The 18261-nt window shown below is 42.8% G+C and overlaps 1 protein-coding gene and 1 long non-coding RNA gene across 3 annotated transcripts in view; one reads left to right on the top strand and one right to left on the bottom strand.

Moving 5' to 3' along the window:
• Positions 1-21: 21 nt before the first annotated feature.
• Positions 22-3912, top strand: LOC146761937 (uncharacterized). The gene is made up of 2 exons (XR_014942764.1): positions 22-120; positions 976-3912. It is a non-coding gene; the product is annotated as an uncharacterized LOC146761937 (long non-coding RNA).
• NEDD9 (neural precursor cell expressed, developmentally down-regulated 9) overlaps positions 3547-18261 on the bottom strand; it is an 80745-nt gene continuing 66030 nt past the window's right edge. For both annotated transcript variants that reach the window (XM_015854571.3, XM_015854570.3), the window contains 5 exons: positions 10713-10814; positions 9593-9694; positions 7932-9155; positions 7519-7608; positions 3547-6191 (listed from right to left, as the gene is read on the bottom strand). In XM_015854571.3, the coding sequence (XP_015710057.2) occupies positions 5682-6191; positions 7519-7608; positions 7932-9155; positions 9593-9694; positions 10713-10814 (2028 nt within the window). In that variant the 3' untranslated portion in view covers positions 3547-5681. The remainder of the gene's footprint in view (positions 6192-7518; positions 7609-7931; positions 9156-9592; positions 9695-10712; positions 10815-18261) is intronic.

Below are 18261 nucleotides of genomic sequence, written 5' to 3'. Positions count from 1 at the left end.
GCCTTTTTTTTTTTTTTAAAGCAGTTTTTGTTTAGAGTGTACAACACTACAAAAGAAGACTAGTCAAAAGTTGGATTCTAACTGGTGAGGCTCCTACAGTGACTTCATAGTGAAAACCAGGTTAGTTTGTATCTTTTAGAGTGCGTGTTTGGAGGATGGTTATATGTAAGTGGGATTGATTACTGCTATCAGAAGCTTGTAGAAAAGCAAGCAGGTGATTTAGTTATTGGGTGCTGATTGCAAGGAAGCATGGTGTGGTCTCTTCCACAAGGATGGATCAAGCTGCTGCTGTGCAACTCTGCTCTGCCCCGCATTTCACAGCAGGCTGCCCCAGCTGGTTGTCCTCCTTCCCCACAGGTACCAGTGTGCTGTCTTTGAGATTTTCCTGTGGCTCTTATCTGATGAATATACGTAGTCACTGTAAAACAGGTGTGCTTTATCTTGCTTGGGTTACGTATGAACGTTTTGACCTAGGATTAGACTAGAAAAGAGTTGCGTAAATATGCTGTGTTTTATATTCAGCCTTAGAGACATGTATTTTAGTGTATCCCTCATGAATCAGAAGCTCTTACATTAGAATTGTAGAATCCTTAGAATTTGAAAGGAGCTTTAAAGGTCATTCAGTCCAACTCCCCTGCAATGAACTGGGACATCCACAGCTAGATTAGGTTGCCCAGATCCAGCCTGGCTTTGAAAGTCTCCGTGTTGCGAGTGTTTTATCACTGGTCTTTTTAAACACAAAATGAGATTTGTTCATAGATTTCCTTTTATGATTAAAAATTGAGTGCAGTGGTGTAAGGGAAACTGTTGATCACAGCCTGAACCTCTGATTAACCGAGGCAAGCGACGAGTCAGCTGTGGGAGCACAGGTGAAGGTAATTCAGCTGTGCTTCCAGAAGGGGTGGAGCTTGACTCCACCTCTCCTAGATCCCATTGAAAGGCTGACCAGCACTAAGATAGCTTCTCTTTTTGAAGATTGCTCCTTTGTAGAGTTCTTGTGGTGAGCCTCAACGTTGGTGAGCACTCTTCTTGACTGAAGGCCTCAGAGTTGGTGAGTCATTTTCCTTAGATACCCTCTGGCTATTTATTTCTAACTGTATTTGTATTATTCCAGCTGTACACTATATTTGTATTATTTCAACCATTCAAATGGACAGACTGCATGTAGACTGTGAAAAGGAAGAGAAAGGCTTAGATCTAGGTCTTACACTGATGCTGCTTGAGACATACCTCTCTTCTAACATGGCTTGTAAGTATTGCCGCCAGGGCTCTGGTGCTGTCCTTGAACAGAAGGGGGAGAGGACATATGTCCTGTATCAGGGAGCTGTGGCTCGATAGCTGTCAGGTTTATTTAACAATTGCAGCATTTAATTACCAGCGATGACGTTCATTGCAACATTAGTTCTTACAGTTCCCGAAGGATTCAGATACTGAGAGCAGACTTTGATTTTGCTGTTTCTTGTCTCTGGTTCCAAGGTGTCCTTGTATTTCCCCTAAATGCTGCAGTAACGCTGTGGATATCAGAGCTCATCCCTGGGCAGGCTTCTCAGACAGTCAAATTGGTTGCAGGACAGATTCTTGTCCAAAAGTCTGGCAGATTTTGTTATTAAAGTTGGATGAAAGGGAGCTCTGGGCCCAACTTTTCACCACTAGATGGCATGGGCCTTCAAGCTTAGCTGTAGTGGTGATATTGCAGAACTGTTGCCATGTGCCCATTGGGGCCAATGCAGTTGAGCTCTTTTTCATTTTCTGTCTCCGTTTTTAGCAATCCTCTTTTCTCTTGGCTGGGAAGGATGAGGGAGTGGCTGCTCTGATTTGGTTGTGTTCTTTGTGCCAAAAAAGCCTTGAGCTGCATACAGAGTCCCAAGCTTTGGGAGGATCGTGGTTTGTTTGTGGCAGTGGAGGAATGCTGAGTTTTGTTATGTCAAGGAAGGTGACCTTAAAAATGGTCATCTACCTAAGAGGGGGATATCAAAGTACCCTGAAGTACCTGCTTTTCTTACCATTCATCATAAATAGAAGCAGTTCTTCTTTACCTCTCAAGGTTATGAGCAATCTGTCGTGTTGTAAAGACCAGCTTGATGGAATGAGCTAGTGCTGGTTTTATTATTATTTTCTGGCCTAATTGTAGGACCAAACTGTCTACTGTCTAGATCCACAACTGCATCTCTTCCACTGCTCACAGTTTCACTGCAGAGCTGTGAGATGAAATGCTGGCCCACCAGGGCTGCTCTAAATCCTGGTTACCGAGCAGCTGCTCTCCAGCTGTAAAACAAAAGCTCATGATTAGCTCACTTAATGCTAACCTTGCAGGGAGGATTTTAATATTAGGCCTGGGGGAGAGAGCCTTGTCACGTTCTGTTTGTGTTGAATACAGGAGTCCTTGAGAGGAGCGGTGAGATAAAGATGTGGTGGGAGCTGTGCTGACTGGTGAGTCATCCTGTTGATTCAGGGCAAGGGGAGAAGCAGGGAATGTTTTCTTGCAAAGAGTTTGGAGAAACCTGCATTCCCTTTGTGCCCTTCATTTGTTAGACAACAGTAATAGCAAATCCCCTCTACCAAAACACAAAGCATTTGGAAACAGCCTGAAGCAGGTTATTCTAATTGTGCCCAGGTTTTGGGGATGGGATCTGATTCTTGGCTTGGTTACCCACACCTGGGGGAGAGGTGGGGTTGCTCATCTCATTCATGGGTTGAAGCAGGGCTGTGCACACATCTCTGGGACTCATCACAGCAGTTCCTACACAAGTGATGCAAGCTGCCATTGGGGCTGTGCTCATCCCTTAGTAGATCTGTGTGTTGTGAGCAGTGACAATAGCTGCAAGTGAAGCACTGCAGTGCACATGTGCTTGTTCCTCATCAAAAATTAACGGTGAAGTGCAGCATGATAAAAGCTAAGTGGGTTCTCCCTTTCTGGAATGCAGGTTAGTTATACAGGTACTCATTTGATGCAGCCAAAGACTTTGCCACCCCACTATTACCGCTGTGCTTTCCATCACGTGTTATAGTGTTACAGGCACAGAGCAAATGCAGAGGCTTGGCTGTAGGCAGAAGGATGGTGCTACTGGTGCAGAAATGCTCTGAAGTGTGCTGGTAGGAGATGTAGGAGGGCTGAACATACCCCAGATGAACAGATCAGAGAATGCTCTTGGGTGTTATGGGGGATGTGAGGATGCTGGGGTGTGATCTGGTGATGGGGTGAGAGCTTGACTCATATCTCCTGTGTTGCTGGAATGGCAGGCAGTGGATTTGCTTAAGACACAGCTGTACAGTGCAGGCGCAAATGTAGCAGCTGTGGAGTGAGAAATCCCAGAGGCAGCAGCAGGGGGTTGTACAGGGTGGGGTGCGGTGAAGTAGTTCCTCTGGGCTCTAACAAAATATGGATATTGTTATGATGAATTGGACAATTTCCTTAAGATCCACTGTTTTTGAGAGTGACTTTTCTCCCCCAGATAGCTCTTTCACATGGGCCATCACTTGGCTGTCAAGCAGCAGCAGTTTGTTAGCAATGGCTAACACATTAGGAGAAGTAAAAGCAAGGAGAACTAAGACCAAACGTTGTCTTTTTTTATTAAAAAACAACAACAACCTTAGACATGTAATGATTTTGAAGTGACTGTACAAAATAACCAACTGTACTACTGGCTTATGATTAATGTTCTCCTTTTGAAAGCACAAACTACCAACCTAACAGGTAAGCTTCAAAATGCCTTTTCGCTTCCTAAGAATATACAATGAAAAAATGAACAAGGAAAACCCAAACAATCCCAAACAGCAAGAGTACAAAGCGGGTTCAGGCAGACAGTTTTTGGCAACTGGCTGTTGGTTACAGTAAGATAAGCCAGCGCATGGCACTGGGGCTGACTTTGCTGCTGCTGTGGTTGTACTGCCTTCTATCTCTAGGCCTTCCTGGGGACCTTCTGGAGACTTGAGAAGCAATGGGATGGCAGTTAAGAGCAGTCTTCTTTCTGAGGCAACATCTTAAGGCTGTAAAATATCACACACTGCTGGAATGGTTTTGTTTCAAGGCAACAAATGCCACTGCAGTAAGGCATGCATTTAGGTGTGAACAAGGAAGCATGCAAAGTTGGGCAGAAGTGCCTGTTCTCTTGGTGCTACTGATCTCACAGTGGTGTATTTATGCTCTCGTGCAGCCAAAATGCATCGGTGCTACCCTGAACAATCAGAAGACAGTAGTGTTTCTCCTTCTGAAGTGCCAGAATCACCTGGCACTGGCAGGTGACTGGTCTATGCATTGGTCTAAGCTAGTCTGTTCCAATTACCTGCTTGGAAGAGTGGCTTCTTCCAGTCTTAGGGCCAAGGACAGCTGGTGTTCCAGGCCTTAACTTTAGGAGATTCAAAAAGGAAAGCAAAAGAAAACCAAACAGGCTGATGTGTGTTTTGGAGCAGCCAGCATATATGGAATTTCTAAAGAAGCCTGCAATTTGGAATAGTTTTCTTTAAGTTTAATAGTTTTCTTTTCCAAGTTAAAAATTACAGGTTGGGATTGTGTATCCTACTGATAGAGTGATCTCGTTAAGGCACAAGGCAATTTCTGGCAACAGTGTAGTGCAGAAGGATTAGTAGCTCTGGAACAAACTTTTTTGGGGAAAAAAAGCCCGGTACTTGAATAGAAGACAAAATCACAGTGGATGCAATTAATTACCAAGAATGTCTTAGAAACATCACTATTTTTCTTCCATTAAACTGCATTTGCTCTATACAGAGGGGTGATTAATTACCTAGTGTTTCAAATTCAGTTGTTTTCTTCCCATGTGGATGACGATCCTTACCCTAATGCTTTTAGAAGGATTGCTGTTTTGAGACATTGCTCAGCTGCCACCTCAAAGATGAGCCCAATGAATTTTCTCAGGATAACCAAGTCCACAGAGAGCATGACGGTTACATTTAATTGCCAATGCAAGGAAATACAAGGTAAACATGTAAATTCATGTTGCTAAGACTCTGAGTTTTGAAAACTTATCTTGTATGATTATTAGAAACAACAAAGTTTAAATGCCATGTGATAACAAAAATATACAATTCCTTCCTTCTTCGAAGGTTCTGCTTTTTACACGGCCATGTATGGCCTTAAAATGCTTTTCTCCCAAATACCATATGCTTTGACTGTTGCTTGTTGCAACTGTACATGTATACTACTCACAATGATTGCATCTTCTCTATATAACAAAATAACAGCAAGAAGAGTTAATGAAATTAACCTAGTAATTTCTAACAAGGGAAAGGGGTTCTATGAGAACCATTATGACTCATGGATTGCTACAAGCAGGTCTCACAACCAAGTCCATGTGCCAAAATTAAGATGGAATGAATCAAGGCAAGTGCGGCATCCAGTTAAATATACTGAAGAAATAGCAGTATATACAAAAGATAGGCACTGCTTACCTGACATGTACTTTTTAAGGTGCTTAATGATGTTTTAAAGAGTGTAGCAACATATACATATATGGAGGGTATACATAACTAACTGTATAATAGGAACATAATACAGAGCCAGATATTTTCCCAGATCCCTGATTTCATTAGATTCTCTAACTCATAAGAATGTATTTAAAGCATTTCATGTAAAATATCTACACAACGTAAATGGTTACGTTTACATAAAAACACTCCAGTTTCTTTGATTATTTTGCTGTTCACGGGTTGAGTTCAGCTTTGTTTCATAAGGACGCCATCTGGACAAGAGAGAGTTTGAACAGCTGCGCGTGGTAGGACAGCTCTGTCACTCGGTTCACCATCTCTTGCAGCGCTGCTGTGTGAGGGTAATGCAAGGCTGCCATCTTGGTAGCCATCACGATGCTCTTTAGCAGTTCGCACAGCTGGTCGCTGGAGTTGCGCACCTTGTTGCGTATGTCCTGAGATGTCAGCTGCCTTGTGAGCGTGTCCCCGATGAACACCAGTTTGTGGGCACTCAAAATGACAAGTTTGCTGTGAGCGACGAAGATCCGAGGGGGCTGCGAAGCACTGACACAACTGAAAAAGGCATCGATGGTGTTCAGGAGGGAATTGAAATGGGTCTCGTATTGGTCAGAATAGAACAAAAGCGGTTGTCTGTCATGGGAGGCAATGGTGCTGTTGGCAGTCTGGAGGGCCTGTGGTGGCTTCCATTTTGAAATGTCATTCTCCACAGGCTTTGTGATCTCCTGTTCCAGCCGCTGGAACTGATTGATCTGAAAGGCAAATAAAAAGTCTCTTCAAAGCCCATTCCTATAAGATGTGATGTATTACAGTTGCATCTGCCTCAGAACAGCAGTGGGTACTCTAGGTTAGTCTTATGCTGAAAGAAAGCTAGCATGTGTCTTTTAAAATATCTTCTATTGGAGAGCCAGGGGTGCTTTCATTAACAAAAGTCCAGACAGAGGTCAGAAGACAAAAACATCTACATCACTTCATCTGCACTCAGAAGCCTACTGAATTTACAGGCTGCTGCTCATTTAAGAGTATGCTGAAATCAAAAGTGAGAGCTGGATCTGAGTGGCACTGACACCTACGCAGCCTTTAAAAGGCTGCCATCTCCGTGGGCTTTTGAGATGACAAACCTTCAACTCTCAGCTCCTAATTACTTCTAAAGGAAACACAAACAAATGGGAAATTAAAGATGGAACACTTAAAAGTGATGACGAAGCTGAAGTTTAATATGCTCAGAAGGCAGGAAAAGCAGAACATGTGGTCACTGTCCTCTCCATCAAAAGTGGGGCCATGGTCTCAGCTCTTTTGTTTCTTCCATGTAGAATCAGTGGCACAGTAACAACCCTCAATCTTACACCTCCTGCTTTTTGAGCATTTGGAGCGTATCTGGAAAACTGAATTCTCAAGCTGGCTTTGTAACTAACCTGCTCACTGAGTGATGTTACAGAGGTCTGCTTAGAGACAGACACTGCTTTATATCGTACTTATGCCACAAGCACCACAATGCTGCAATGCAATGAAAAAAAACTCCTCTCTTAAACTGAGATGGTTGGAAATTGTTTTCAAGGGAAAGGTTTATCTATGCTATAAGACATGTCATTCCAAACACTGAGAGCTGTGGCTCTGCTTCCACTCAGTAAGGAAATGAGGAGAACAGAGGTGCTGGTTTTCAGATGTGCAGTAACACCTTGAGCTTTGTTTATCAGCAATGGCTGACACACGTGTCCAGGGTCAGGAAGGTGCTGCTATCCCGATGCTCACCATTTCCTATCTGAAGCATGGCAGTGCACATTTTTGTCCTTTGTGTTTCTAAATCCCTTAATTTTGGAGACTGATGGCGCAAATCCTGCTTGGAAAGAAACTAGCCCAGGGCTACTTGTTAGCCAAGACCCAATACCTTCCATCTTTACCATATGGCACCTGGGACTTCCCAACTGTTTGTTCTGGCACTCGCACACACCTCACAGCCATGCTGCTAACAGTCACATACTGCTAAGGAAAGGGCCCCTCCTGCTTTATTTGACCAGCACTCCTTATGTGCAAGGAACATTACATTTCCATGTGATTATTGCACCTGAGCAAACATACCTGATGGTGTTCTAGCTCCATTTTGCTCTGCTTGATGATATTTTCTTTTTCTAGTAGTTCCTTCTGTTGCCTTTCAAACTCTTCTTTCCCCTGTTTTGCATAATGTAAAAAGACACTGTGTTAAATAAAAACCTTTCCTGAGTTAAATGACTACTTGTAGGCCAAACAGCAGGCTTGTTTGTGAGGGCTTTTTCACTGGCAGCACACCCCTTAGAGCTCAGAGAAAACAAAAGGATAGTGTGGCAAGGGCAAAAGGCCATTGCTATTGTCTATGCAACAGTCCTATTTGAGAGGAAGCAATCACCCAAGTGAACTCACTCTCAAATGTGTCTTAATGTGACAATCTGATTGCAGCTTTCCTGCAAACAGCTCTTACTGGGCCTTGCACAGAAGAAGATGCTGGTTTAACCTACCTGCAGGTGAACGTAATCGTAGTCATCCATCCAGCTCTTTTCTGAGCTCTCGCTAGCGGTATTGAGAGGCTGCTGACCTTTACTCAGGAGAGGAGGAAGAGAACTAAAGTGATTCTGTGGTTTTTCTCCATGACGCTGCATATGAGGACTGTTATATGCATAGTCAGGAGTGTTCATATTCTCTGGGACACTCCTGAAACGTGAGCTGCCCGACACCTGTTTGAACAGGAGCTCTGCATTGACGCTGATAGTGGTGGTCAGTTGCTTGGCATCGTCTGGGACTGTCTTTGCCACCATAACAAACCGATCCAGGTCATCACATTTGTTCTGCACTCTGTTGACAGCAAGAACATTCAAAGACCAGTTGTAGCTGTTTAGGTCATGGCTGGTTTGGGTAAGGATCTGATGAGAGTCCTCCAGCCTTTGCACCTCCCTCCTCATTTTGTTATGGAGGCTGACCTCAGAGAGAAAGGAAGCGTTGGCTGCTGATCCTTTTGCAAACTGAAGGTACTCCAGCAGTGACTGCTCTACCTTATCCACGGCAGTGTGAATTTCATTGATGTGTTTCTCCATATAGCTATAAGAACGCCAGTCTGCTGTAGTGAAGGCCATGAGGTTACTGACTGCTGTCTCCACCATCTGCTGAAGACGATAAAGCCTCTCTATAGCAGTGTCTGGATCAAGGATTAGTCTTTTGTCCTGTGCAGTTGGTGCTGATAAAGAAGAGTCTTTTGATGTTGTTGAAGATGTGGACATGTTACTCCTTGTGCTTCCCGTGCTAGAGAAAGACAACCTATTCATTCCATCAGTCACATCCTGTAAGCCTTTAGTGTCTTGGAGCATTGGTGGTGGCACATCATATACACCTTCTCTTCTCTCTGATGCTAGACTTTCATTGAGTCCCGTCTGTTGTCCTGGGAAAGCAATTCCCCTCGGGGTATCATAAACATCTTTCTGAGGTGCAATCTGCTGTCCAAGAAAATGGTTTTGATGGTTTACAGGGATGTCATAAACACTCTGTTTGTGTGGCGCTCCATCAGTCAATACAAGGCCCTCAGGAGAGTATTTCTTAATCAGTTCTTTCCCAGTGGCTTTGGTGATAGGAGGAGGAATATCATACACTCCTTCTTGTCTTGCATTGTGCCCCACTGGAGATGAAAAATCTTGCACATTATCCCTCAGCCCTACATCATCTCGGCATGTAGACGGGGGCATAGCATACATCTGAAACACAGAAAGCAAACTGTGAAAACTCTGGCTAGAATAGCAAAACAGTATTACGTTTTCCATATGGCAAATAAAATGTTTGGATGGAAGACCTGCCATTGAATTCCATGGAGTCAGACGCTTATCTCAAGTATTTAATAGTTCACTTTTAAATTTCCATCTTGATGCACATTCTCACAAGCAGCAAAATCCAAGAAGGCAGGATGCTGCCACAGAGATAATCTAGGTCTAGTGACCAAATCACATTATTTAACATTAGAAGCTATGATACAATGCTTCACGCTATCAGTTTCAACAAACACCATAAAAGCTTAAGGAAACCTTTAAAGTTCTGAATCTCATTTTCCTTCAGGATCATACACAAACTCTTGTTTAAATACGTCTTTGGTCACGCATGAAAATACAGGATCTAGTGGAAATTGTATAACACTTACTCCTTTGGCAGGTGGTACGTCGTAGACTCCTAAAGCTTTTGGATCTCCAGTGGGAACTGGATGTGCAGTCCCCTTCACTGATGTGGGGGGGATGTCATATATCTAAAGCAAAAATAAATCGGATGGTTAGGAAGTACATTCTGCAACTGAGTGAATGGCAGGTTGGAGAGATGAAGTCATGGCTGACTTCCATCCCAAAGGTTAAATCAAGGTCAGCTCATTACAGATGTCTGTTGGAGTAAAAAGGGGAGCAGTATGTTCATGCGACTAGAACTGATGAGACTGATAGAGATCAGAGGGATGGAGGAATAAGCTTGTACTAATACATGCTATTAAACTTTGAGATTAGGGCTGCCCATGTTAGGACCACATATCTGCTTCATCGGGTGTGGGTGGTCTTAATAGCAGGGAGTGCAGCTGCTAGCTGTTTCAAGTATTCCACTTGCGTTGCATGTCCTGCATTACAGTGGGTTCTACATGTGATCTAAAGCTAACTAACACCTGAATATCTCTTACTCCACATTTCTCATCAGTTCCAGCCACTCAGTGTCTGTTATGTAGCACTGGGCATCAGTGATGTTCCCTAGAGGAGCTTCACTGTCAAAAGAGCCACAGAGAGATGCGGTGCTGTTGAGTTACATACTCTGTGCATTTACTCTGGGTGTCCATGGTCTTGGGGACCATGCACCAAAGATGTTCCCCAGAACAAAGATGTATTTCAAGTTCAGTGCCATGGTGCAGCCGACATATGATGAAAACAATTCCCCGCATGGTAGCTGTTCATCTGGGAGATAATTTTACCCTCACTGAGTGAATTACTGTCAACTACGCAACAACAAAGGAAGGGGAAAAAAATGTTCCCAGGCATTAAGTTTATTCTGTTTAGATACTCTGTTTGATCAGAACACAGAACAAAATGGGACTTCTGTGTTTGGTGCGCTGCCAGACCTTACTCAACATCAAATACAACTCTGAAACACTTTCCGCGCCCTGTGAAAAAGCCGCTGAATCTAACTGAAACTTGTTTTCTCTCAGAGAGAACTCTGCTCATAAACTTCGGGTAGAAAATAATGATCTTTTGTGCCCTTTTAATGCTGCCGACAGTTTTATTGGTACTTACCCCTTGGAGAGGGCGAACAGGAGGGATATCATAGGTATCCTTCTGGTATTTGGAAGGGAATTCATAAACATAACCTTGTCCTGACCTGACTGGAGTTACTACCTGCGAGATAAAAGAAGAAAAGGAAACATAAGCCTTTGAAGATCTTGGAGTGTTCTCTCTGTAACTGCAAAAGGTTCTCAGTGTAAACATTCTAGTCCTATTAACATTCACATTTTAGGTGGCAGTGTTAGTAACACTGGTCTATGTGTATGTCTGACAGTTGAACACTGCAAAAAGCTACAACTGTACTGGGTTTTTTACTTTCAGGCCATTTCTGGTACAGTTCTTTGCTTATTTATTTGTCCCCATCAGATCTAAGGGAACTTCATCCCTTCATCTCAGTGACTGCCCTTTAGTACAGACCACGTAATATGATGTTCACAGCTTGGTGCACCTTGCTAATCCTACTGAGGTGCCCTTCCATACTGACAGAGGCTCAAAGTAACACAATCAGGCTCTGGAAGCAACCCCCCATTGCTCATGGAAGTGCTTCCCACCAACTCCAGCAGAACATCTTGCATTACTATGCCCCATAGGACAACATCCCAAATGACCAAGTGTCAGCAATGGCTTTGAAAACTCTTTGCATAGAAAGGCTATGCTTTAACTTATCAAAGTGAGACATTCATTTATGCTGTCTCCATTTGGTTTGTCTGTATTTAGTGGCTGAGAGGAAATGTTAAGCCATTCCTGAAGCATCCAATGCAATGTCTTTCTAAAAAAGCTTAGAATGTACATTTTTGTCATTCTATAAACCATTAGCTACCATAGTGACTTCAAATAAAATTTGGTCCAAAATAAATGCCTTATGTTTTAGACAGCATCTGCATAGTAGAATTTCAGTATAATGTGGTATATGAAAAAAAGATGTTACCTAACCTCCAGAAAGAGCTGGTTTTATAGTGGAAATGCTGACATCGTAACCTCTGCCAGCGCTATTTAGCTCCAACAAGAAACAATCTATAAATACCATAACCTGGAGGCATGAAATGACAAATTACACAGGGCCATACAAGATATGGTTTTGTGCTCAGCTGGGGAGAATTCTTTACCAGAGCTACTTAACTATCTTTAGAAACAAATGCAAGATGTGAAACTGAGTTTCTGACCACATGCTCGGTAAGAATCTTGCAGCAGTTTTTGCTATAAGAAATCTTAGTATCCTGGCAAAATTTCAATGCGAGTATCTCTGCTACCTTAACAACGCAGGCTTTACTTCTTTTCACTTGCTCTGCAAATATTGCCGTGTAGTTTTTGGCACTGTACCATGAAACAAACACTTTTTTTTTCCACCTAGGGTGACTCATTACCAGTTTGGAATACAGGTCCCATTCAATTGCAAGTAGCCTAAGGAAACTGCCCTGTAGTTCCAGCACTGACTGAGTTCATGTTAAGTGAGGGGGGAAGGACAGTTCTGGCAGGTGAGGAAACACAGCACTTTACCAGAGCTGCTATTCCTTGAATTAGCTTCAGAGGACGGGGAAGACAGAACTGGAAGCAATACAATGTCCTCAGTGCTGAGTGGGAGAGCCCATGACAGCGGTCCCGCTAAGTGTGGGATCACTGGAGTTTACAAAGAATCTAGAAATGTACTGAATTTACTGAGTTTGTTTCTTCCTCCCAGACTCACCTACTGCCTTGTAAGAGAGATCTACAAGACTTTAAAGCAAGTTCTCCCTTGTGGTACTGGAATTGTACCAAAATGGATCACTGCAGTCATTGTCCCTCCCCGGCCATTCTCATGTAATCCTGGGATTATGTTGTTTGCCTGAGAAACTTTTAGCTTATGTCAACACCTCTTCCTCATGCTATTTCTGCCTGTGAGGGCCAGAGATCAGACCAGCACAGCTTGTGTCCCTTTTTCCTTCAGTCGTGTGCTGCCAGTCAAACACTTTCCACCCAAGTTAGGAACAGAAGGACTTGGCTTTAAGCAAAGTATATCCCAAAGATCATTCCAAGGGTTTCAAAGTTACAGCCGTGGCCTTACTTCAGTTATAAGCCACTGGACTTTTAAAGATCATCCTCCAGGTAGCAAAGCACAGCATCTCTGCAGAAGCTTTATGGCACCTCAAGTTGTTTGACATTTGCACAGCAGTAGTACCACACAGCTGCTGTTATTCTTGTTGATAGTCCTTGAAGATGATCCCATTTCTCAGAGAAAGCTGATGTACCAGATGCCGTATGAAAAGCTTCAACAGCCACAAAGCTGCTGTTTTCATTTACTGTGCTAAAATAGCCTGAGAGCAGCCTTTCAGTATCTAAAAAGGGGCTGTAAGGAAGAAGGGGACAGACTCTTTAGCAGGATCCGTGATGACAGGACAAGGAGAAATGGTTTCAGACTACTACAAGGAGGATTTAGTTTGAATTTAAGGACATTTAAGGGTGATGAGGCACTGGAACGGGTTGCCCAGAGAGGTGGTGGAAAGCCCATCCCTGGAAGCACTCAAGGTCGGGCTGGACAGGGCTCTGAGCAACCTGATGTAGCTGTAAATATCCCTGTTAATTGCATGGGAGTTGGACTAGGTGGCCATTAAGGGTCCCTTCCAGCTCAAATGATTTGATGACTTTGTGCTAATGGAAGCCTAAATAACTACCCTAACACTAAAGTGCTAAGATTAAGCATGCCAGTTTCACTCAGATTTTTGACATTTTCACATTTGCTCTGACTTGGCTAAGCTGAAGCAGTAGTGAAACGGGGTCACCCCTTTATTTGGATGAAACAAGCCCCTGCTCTGGGTGTTTCTGGCTGTCATCAAAGGCAGCAAGAGCTTTAAACATGACATACCTTATTTGGTGTATTCACCAGCACAGCCTGCCTACATGGATGACTGTGAACACAAGATCTGAGCTGTCTGTATGTCTGCACTTAGCAGTGCGCTGTATTTAAGGTGGCATTTGTTTTCCAAATAAAATTGCCTGAGGCTTTTATGTCTGCTCATTTTTAGGCTTCTGAAATAGCAAAGACACAAAATACAGTTGTAAAAAAAAACCAGCAACACCCAGCAACAGCCAAGGTTTGTTTATAATATGAAAGACAACTTTGTTCTCCTAGTGACTCAGGTGTATTTTCCTGTGTGAGGATTATGATCCAGTAACAACATGTTCTGAGTGATTTCATCATAAAATTCCCCACAAATGCTGATATGTTCTGCGCCGAGTACATGAACATTTCCTGTTGTACCTCCACTCCTCTTCCCTCCCAACACTTTTCACTAGGTTAAACTTGCCTTCTGTCGAGCTGCTTATTCCCAGTCAGATCAGAACAGAAGCTGCTCATCACCAAAATATACCTTGAGCTGTTTTGTTACGCTAATTAAAAGAATCATAGAATCATAGAATTGCTCAGGTTGGAAAAGACCTTAAAGATCATCAAGTCCAACCACAGCCTAACCATAGTACCCTAACCCTAACAACGCACTGCTAAATCATGTCCCTCAGCAGCACATCCAAATGGTTTTTAAACACACTGAGGGATGGTGACTCAACCACCTCCCTGGGGAGCCTTTTCCAGAGCTTAAAAGAATGCCCATGCTGCTTGATGAAGTGAAAACATGGAACGTTCCCTCTGACTCTCATGTTACCCCAAACACTGTTATCTCATATAGGAAGCCAGAACATGGGGTTGTACTGCTTCTTCTGAAGGAGGAAGAGGGAGGTAGCAGGGCGCATGAACTGAGAAAGCCATCAAACCCAATATCTGCAGAAGCAACTTTTCATTTGGGGTGTCCACCCATAAATATATTAAATGAACTTGCTGCTTCTGAACAGGATGCTCTGCCCCTTCAAGGCACTGCTGAACTAGTCTGTATGGTTTTGCATGTTTGATGGCACTTAGTTTTAAAGACGGACTTCAGAAAGAAGGATGTGGCTGCAAAAGAAAAGATCTCCTTTCTCTTACTTGTGAAAAAGGGATAGCAACCCTGCCTGGTATTTAGGGATTTCTTTCCCAACAAATGTCACCGAACTTCAGACCACAAGACAATTCTTTTTTGTCTTACCTCCTCTCTTTTACGAATGCCTGTGGTTATCTGAGTTTAAATAATCCTGCATTTCAAACCAGCAATTTTCCTTGTTTACGCGTTAAAGGAAACAGATGGTGTTCCCACAAACTATCTAGCCCAACATTCTCAAAACATCGTTAACCACTTAATCCATGCAGAGCAACTAACAGGGACCAGGTTTGGCTCTGGTGAAACACGTAATGGGCCTACTTTAAACTTTCAGTACTGGAAAACAAAAACAATTGAACAGAAAGTTTGTTCTGTTCTTGCCGTAGACCACACTCTTCCAAAAGGAATTACTTGAGCCCTTTCCATGCCAATTGCATGCTTCATACCAAGAAAAAGAGCTGAATGTGCATGTACTTTGCAAAATATTGAGCCCTGCGGTTCATTAAAACCCTCTTCCTTAAACATTAGGAAAAAACAACATTCTATTTCTTCCGGGATTAAAATGGAAGTTAGGTTATAACAGAGAACGTTCCTAACCAAAGCAGTAACAAAACAGTTCTTGTGTTTCCTGCAGACACACAGAATCGTAGTTTACATTGTTTAAAGATTACATAGGGTGAATAAGCCTACAGAAGCCAAGTGAATTCCTCTGGATTTGCAGGATTGTGGAGGGCAGAAAACAGGCTCTTCTCCAGAAGCACAGCACTCGATGTACAGAACAATGGGAAATGAGCTTTGCTGAATTTCACAGGAAAGAAAAGGGGAGGTTTAGGTTAGATATTAGGAGGAAGTTTTTCACTCAGAGGGTGGTGATGCACTGGAACAGTTTGCCCAAGGAGGTTGTGGATGCCCCATCCCTGGAGGCATTGAAGGCCAGGCTGGATGTGGCTCTGGGCAGCCTGGTCTGGTGGTTGGTGACCCTGCACATAGCAGGGGGTTGAAACTGCATGATCATTGTGGTCCTTTGCAACCCAGGCCATTCTATGATCCTCCCCTGGCTTTTACAAGCTGTATCAAGATTTTCAGTGACTGATAATGCACTTCCTGCAAACAGCACCTATCATATCACTCAGTATTGTCTGTTATTTTTATTAAGCAGTAGCTTTAGCTTACTTATATGCTACACATGATGATACCCAAATGTTTCCAGCTGTTTATGAATAAAGGTTGCAGCTTCACTCTCACATGTGCTAAGTATGCTTGCACTTAATAATGTTTGTTTCTGCGAGTTGCTATAGGTCTTAGGATCAGCAAACAATAACACTTAATTTTAACCCCAACAGTGAACAGCCACCAGGTCACTGTAAAATGTTGTGGTGAGGTATTTTCTGTCATCGCTAAGCCGCTGGAAAGCTTTTGATCAAGGCTCACAAGCCTTGAGAGGAGAGGATGCCTATAGAGGCCCTTCGAATGCATTAGGTTTGTATATACAGCTGTGAGCTGTTTTCTAGTGCTCTGAGCCCTAACTATTTCTGCAAGGAAACCAGTAGCACTGACTGCATTCTCCTTCCTGGGCTCTGCTCTGGTAATGTGGTATCAACATGCACGGTGACACTGCAGCTTTTGTGCAGGCTGCCTGTAAGTGGGTGCTCCTCAGTGAGTTTTCTAAGAAGTGAGATTGAGATGTGTGAAGATAAGGACATGTGACAAATACAGCAAATTTGATAGAGAACTGACAAATTTGATAGAGAACTAATTTGTTTCTTGGTGTTGCATGCGTTTCTACACCAACTGCTTTTTTGTGTCTGTTGTCTGTGATCCTTCCTTTATGATGATCTCCTATGGAGTCTAGCCCTCGCTTTATGATGATCTCTTCTGCTCTAACCCTATGGACTAAGGGCTAAGGCATGTCCAGATGTCACTGACTCACAGTGTGTGAAAATGCCTAACTTTGCAGACTCAGGGCTTTAAATGGAAACTTTATGATGTGGCTTGGAGTGCCTCACCAGGAGATATCCAGTCTTTAAACAGTAAAAAATATAAATACCCCATGGTCCCGTAATGCAAATAACAACAAGTAACAAAAATAGATGTTACTTTTTTTTTTTCTTCTCCTTTTGAGGTCACAGCGCTGCAACCAGGTTTGAGCAAGTTTTGGGTTGTAATGCTTGACAATGTGAAACTGTAGTTGCGAAACCAATTTGAAAATAAATAAATAAAGTGAAATCAGAAGCTGGCCTTGATTCCAACCACCAACTACTGGTGATACGGGTAGAGGAAGTAGTTTTGTTGCTAGCCTGGTTGTGACTTTAACTCCTGGTCTAAGCCCTTCCATAAACCTGCACACATTACGCTATTCTTCAGCTTCGTATTCTTTCCTTTATCTGAAATACAGGCTCGTTTAGTTTCCAAGTGACTTTGTTTTGGTTTTTGTTTGTTTGCTCCATTTGTTTCTTAAGTTCTGGAGTTACACAAATGACCTAAGTTTCCACTAGCATAAAATCACAGGGCGGCTGTAAGTGCAGTGGAATGGTGCTGATTTGCATCAGCTGTAGTTTTGGATTACAGCGCTGAACGTTTTGCTTGCTGCTGGTGTTCGTGATCACAAACTAAATGCAGCTGCAAAGCTCCATCCTTCTACAGACCTTACTGAACTGATGATGATACAGAATGTACCAGTGAGTAATAAGCTATCAGCATATTCAAGTGTACTGTGAAATAGGATACTTGTCCAATACATTCATCAAGAGTTTTGCCAGTGCCATCCCCATGACATCTACTCACTTTAGATGGAGTGATGTTGTAATTTCTACATGTGATGGCCAACGAGGCTGAAGAGCTAATGTGTTACACTGCTGGTGACAGAACAATCATGTGTTCTGGAGTGCTGAAATACGTGTTTGTGGAGGAAAAAAAACCTGCCAACATTACTGTGTGATAAGCTCTTCTGGTGGATACATACATGTATTTACTAAGGTGGTCTCTGGAAGCCTGTGATCAAATTTCAGCATGATTTCTCATTAATGAAAAGCTTGTGGTGAAACTTGGCATCTCAGTGCTTTGGTAGATTGCTCCTGCTAAATACCCAAAGCAGCTTCTTGCTTTGTACATCTCAGTCTGTCTGGTCTTTTCATTTTATAAAGGTTCCAACATGAAGAACACTTTAGCAAACACACGCTTGTTTCCTATGTTGGTAATATCTTCTTATCTCAAAGACAGAAGCCTAAAAGGGCAGGTTTGGAGGACAACAAGGAACAAAGATGAAGTGCTGGGCACCTTGGTGGAACAAAGAACAGTCTTGCTGTTGTGGATGACATGAAATCCTTGAACAGCCAATAAATCAGTTTGGTTCAGTCCAAACTATCTGTTTTAATTCTTTTGAGGACTTCCATCTTACAGGAAGGAGGAAATAAAAGAAATACTAAATTTCTAGGTAGAAAGTAGGAGAAGGGGGTAGAAAAACAGTCTTCATTTGGAATATGTTCAAATCAGATGTTTTAATGCCCTTTTGCTTCTCTTCAAATATTTCATTTCTTCATTTGAGCTGTTTCTCAGAAAAGACTCGACCCTGTCGACAGTTTCAGTTTTGGCAAAGTGGCATTTCCCAGTGGGAGGAA

The sequence above is a fragment of the Coturnix japonica genome, chromosome 2 (assembly GCF_054131305.1).
Source record: "Coturnix japonica strain WE chromosome 2, WE-NBRP24, whole genome shotgun sequence".
NCBI classification, from domain to species: Eukaryota; Metazoa; Chordata; class Aves; order Galliformes; family Phasianidae; genus Coturnix; species Coturnix japonica.
The sequence above is the reverse complement of the archived record's forward strand: the minus strand, read 5'-3'. Positions and strand labels throughout refer to the sequence as shown.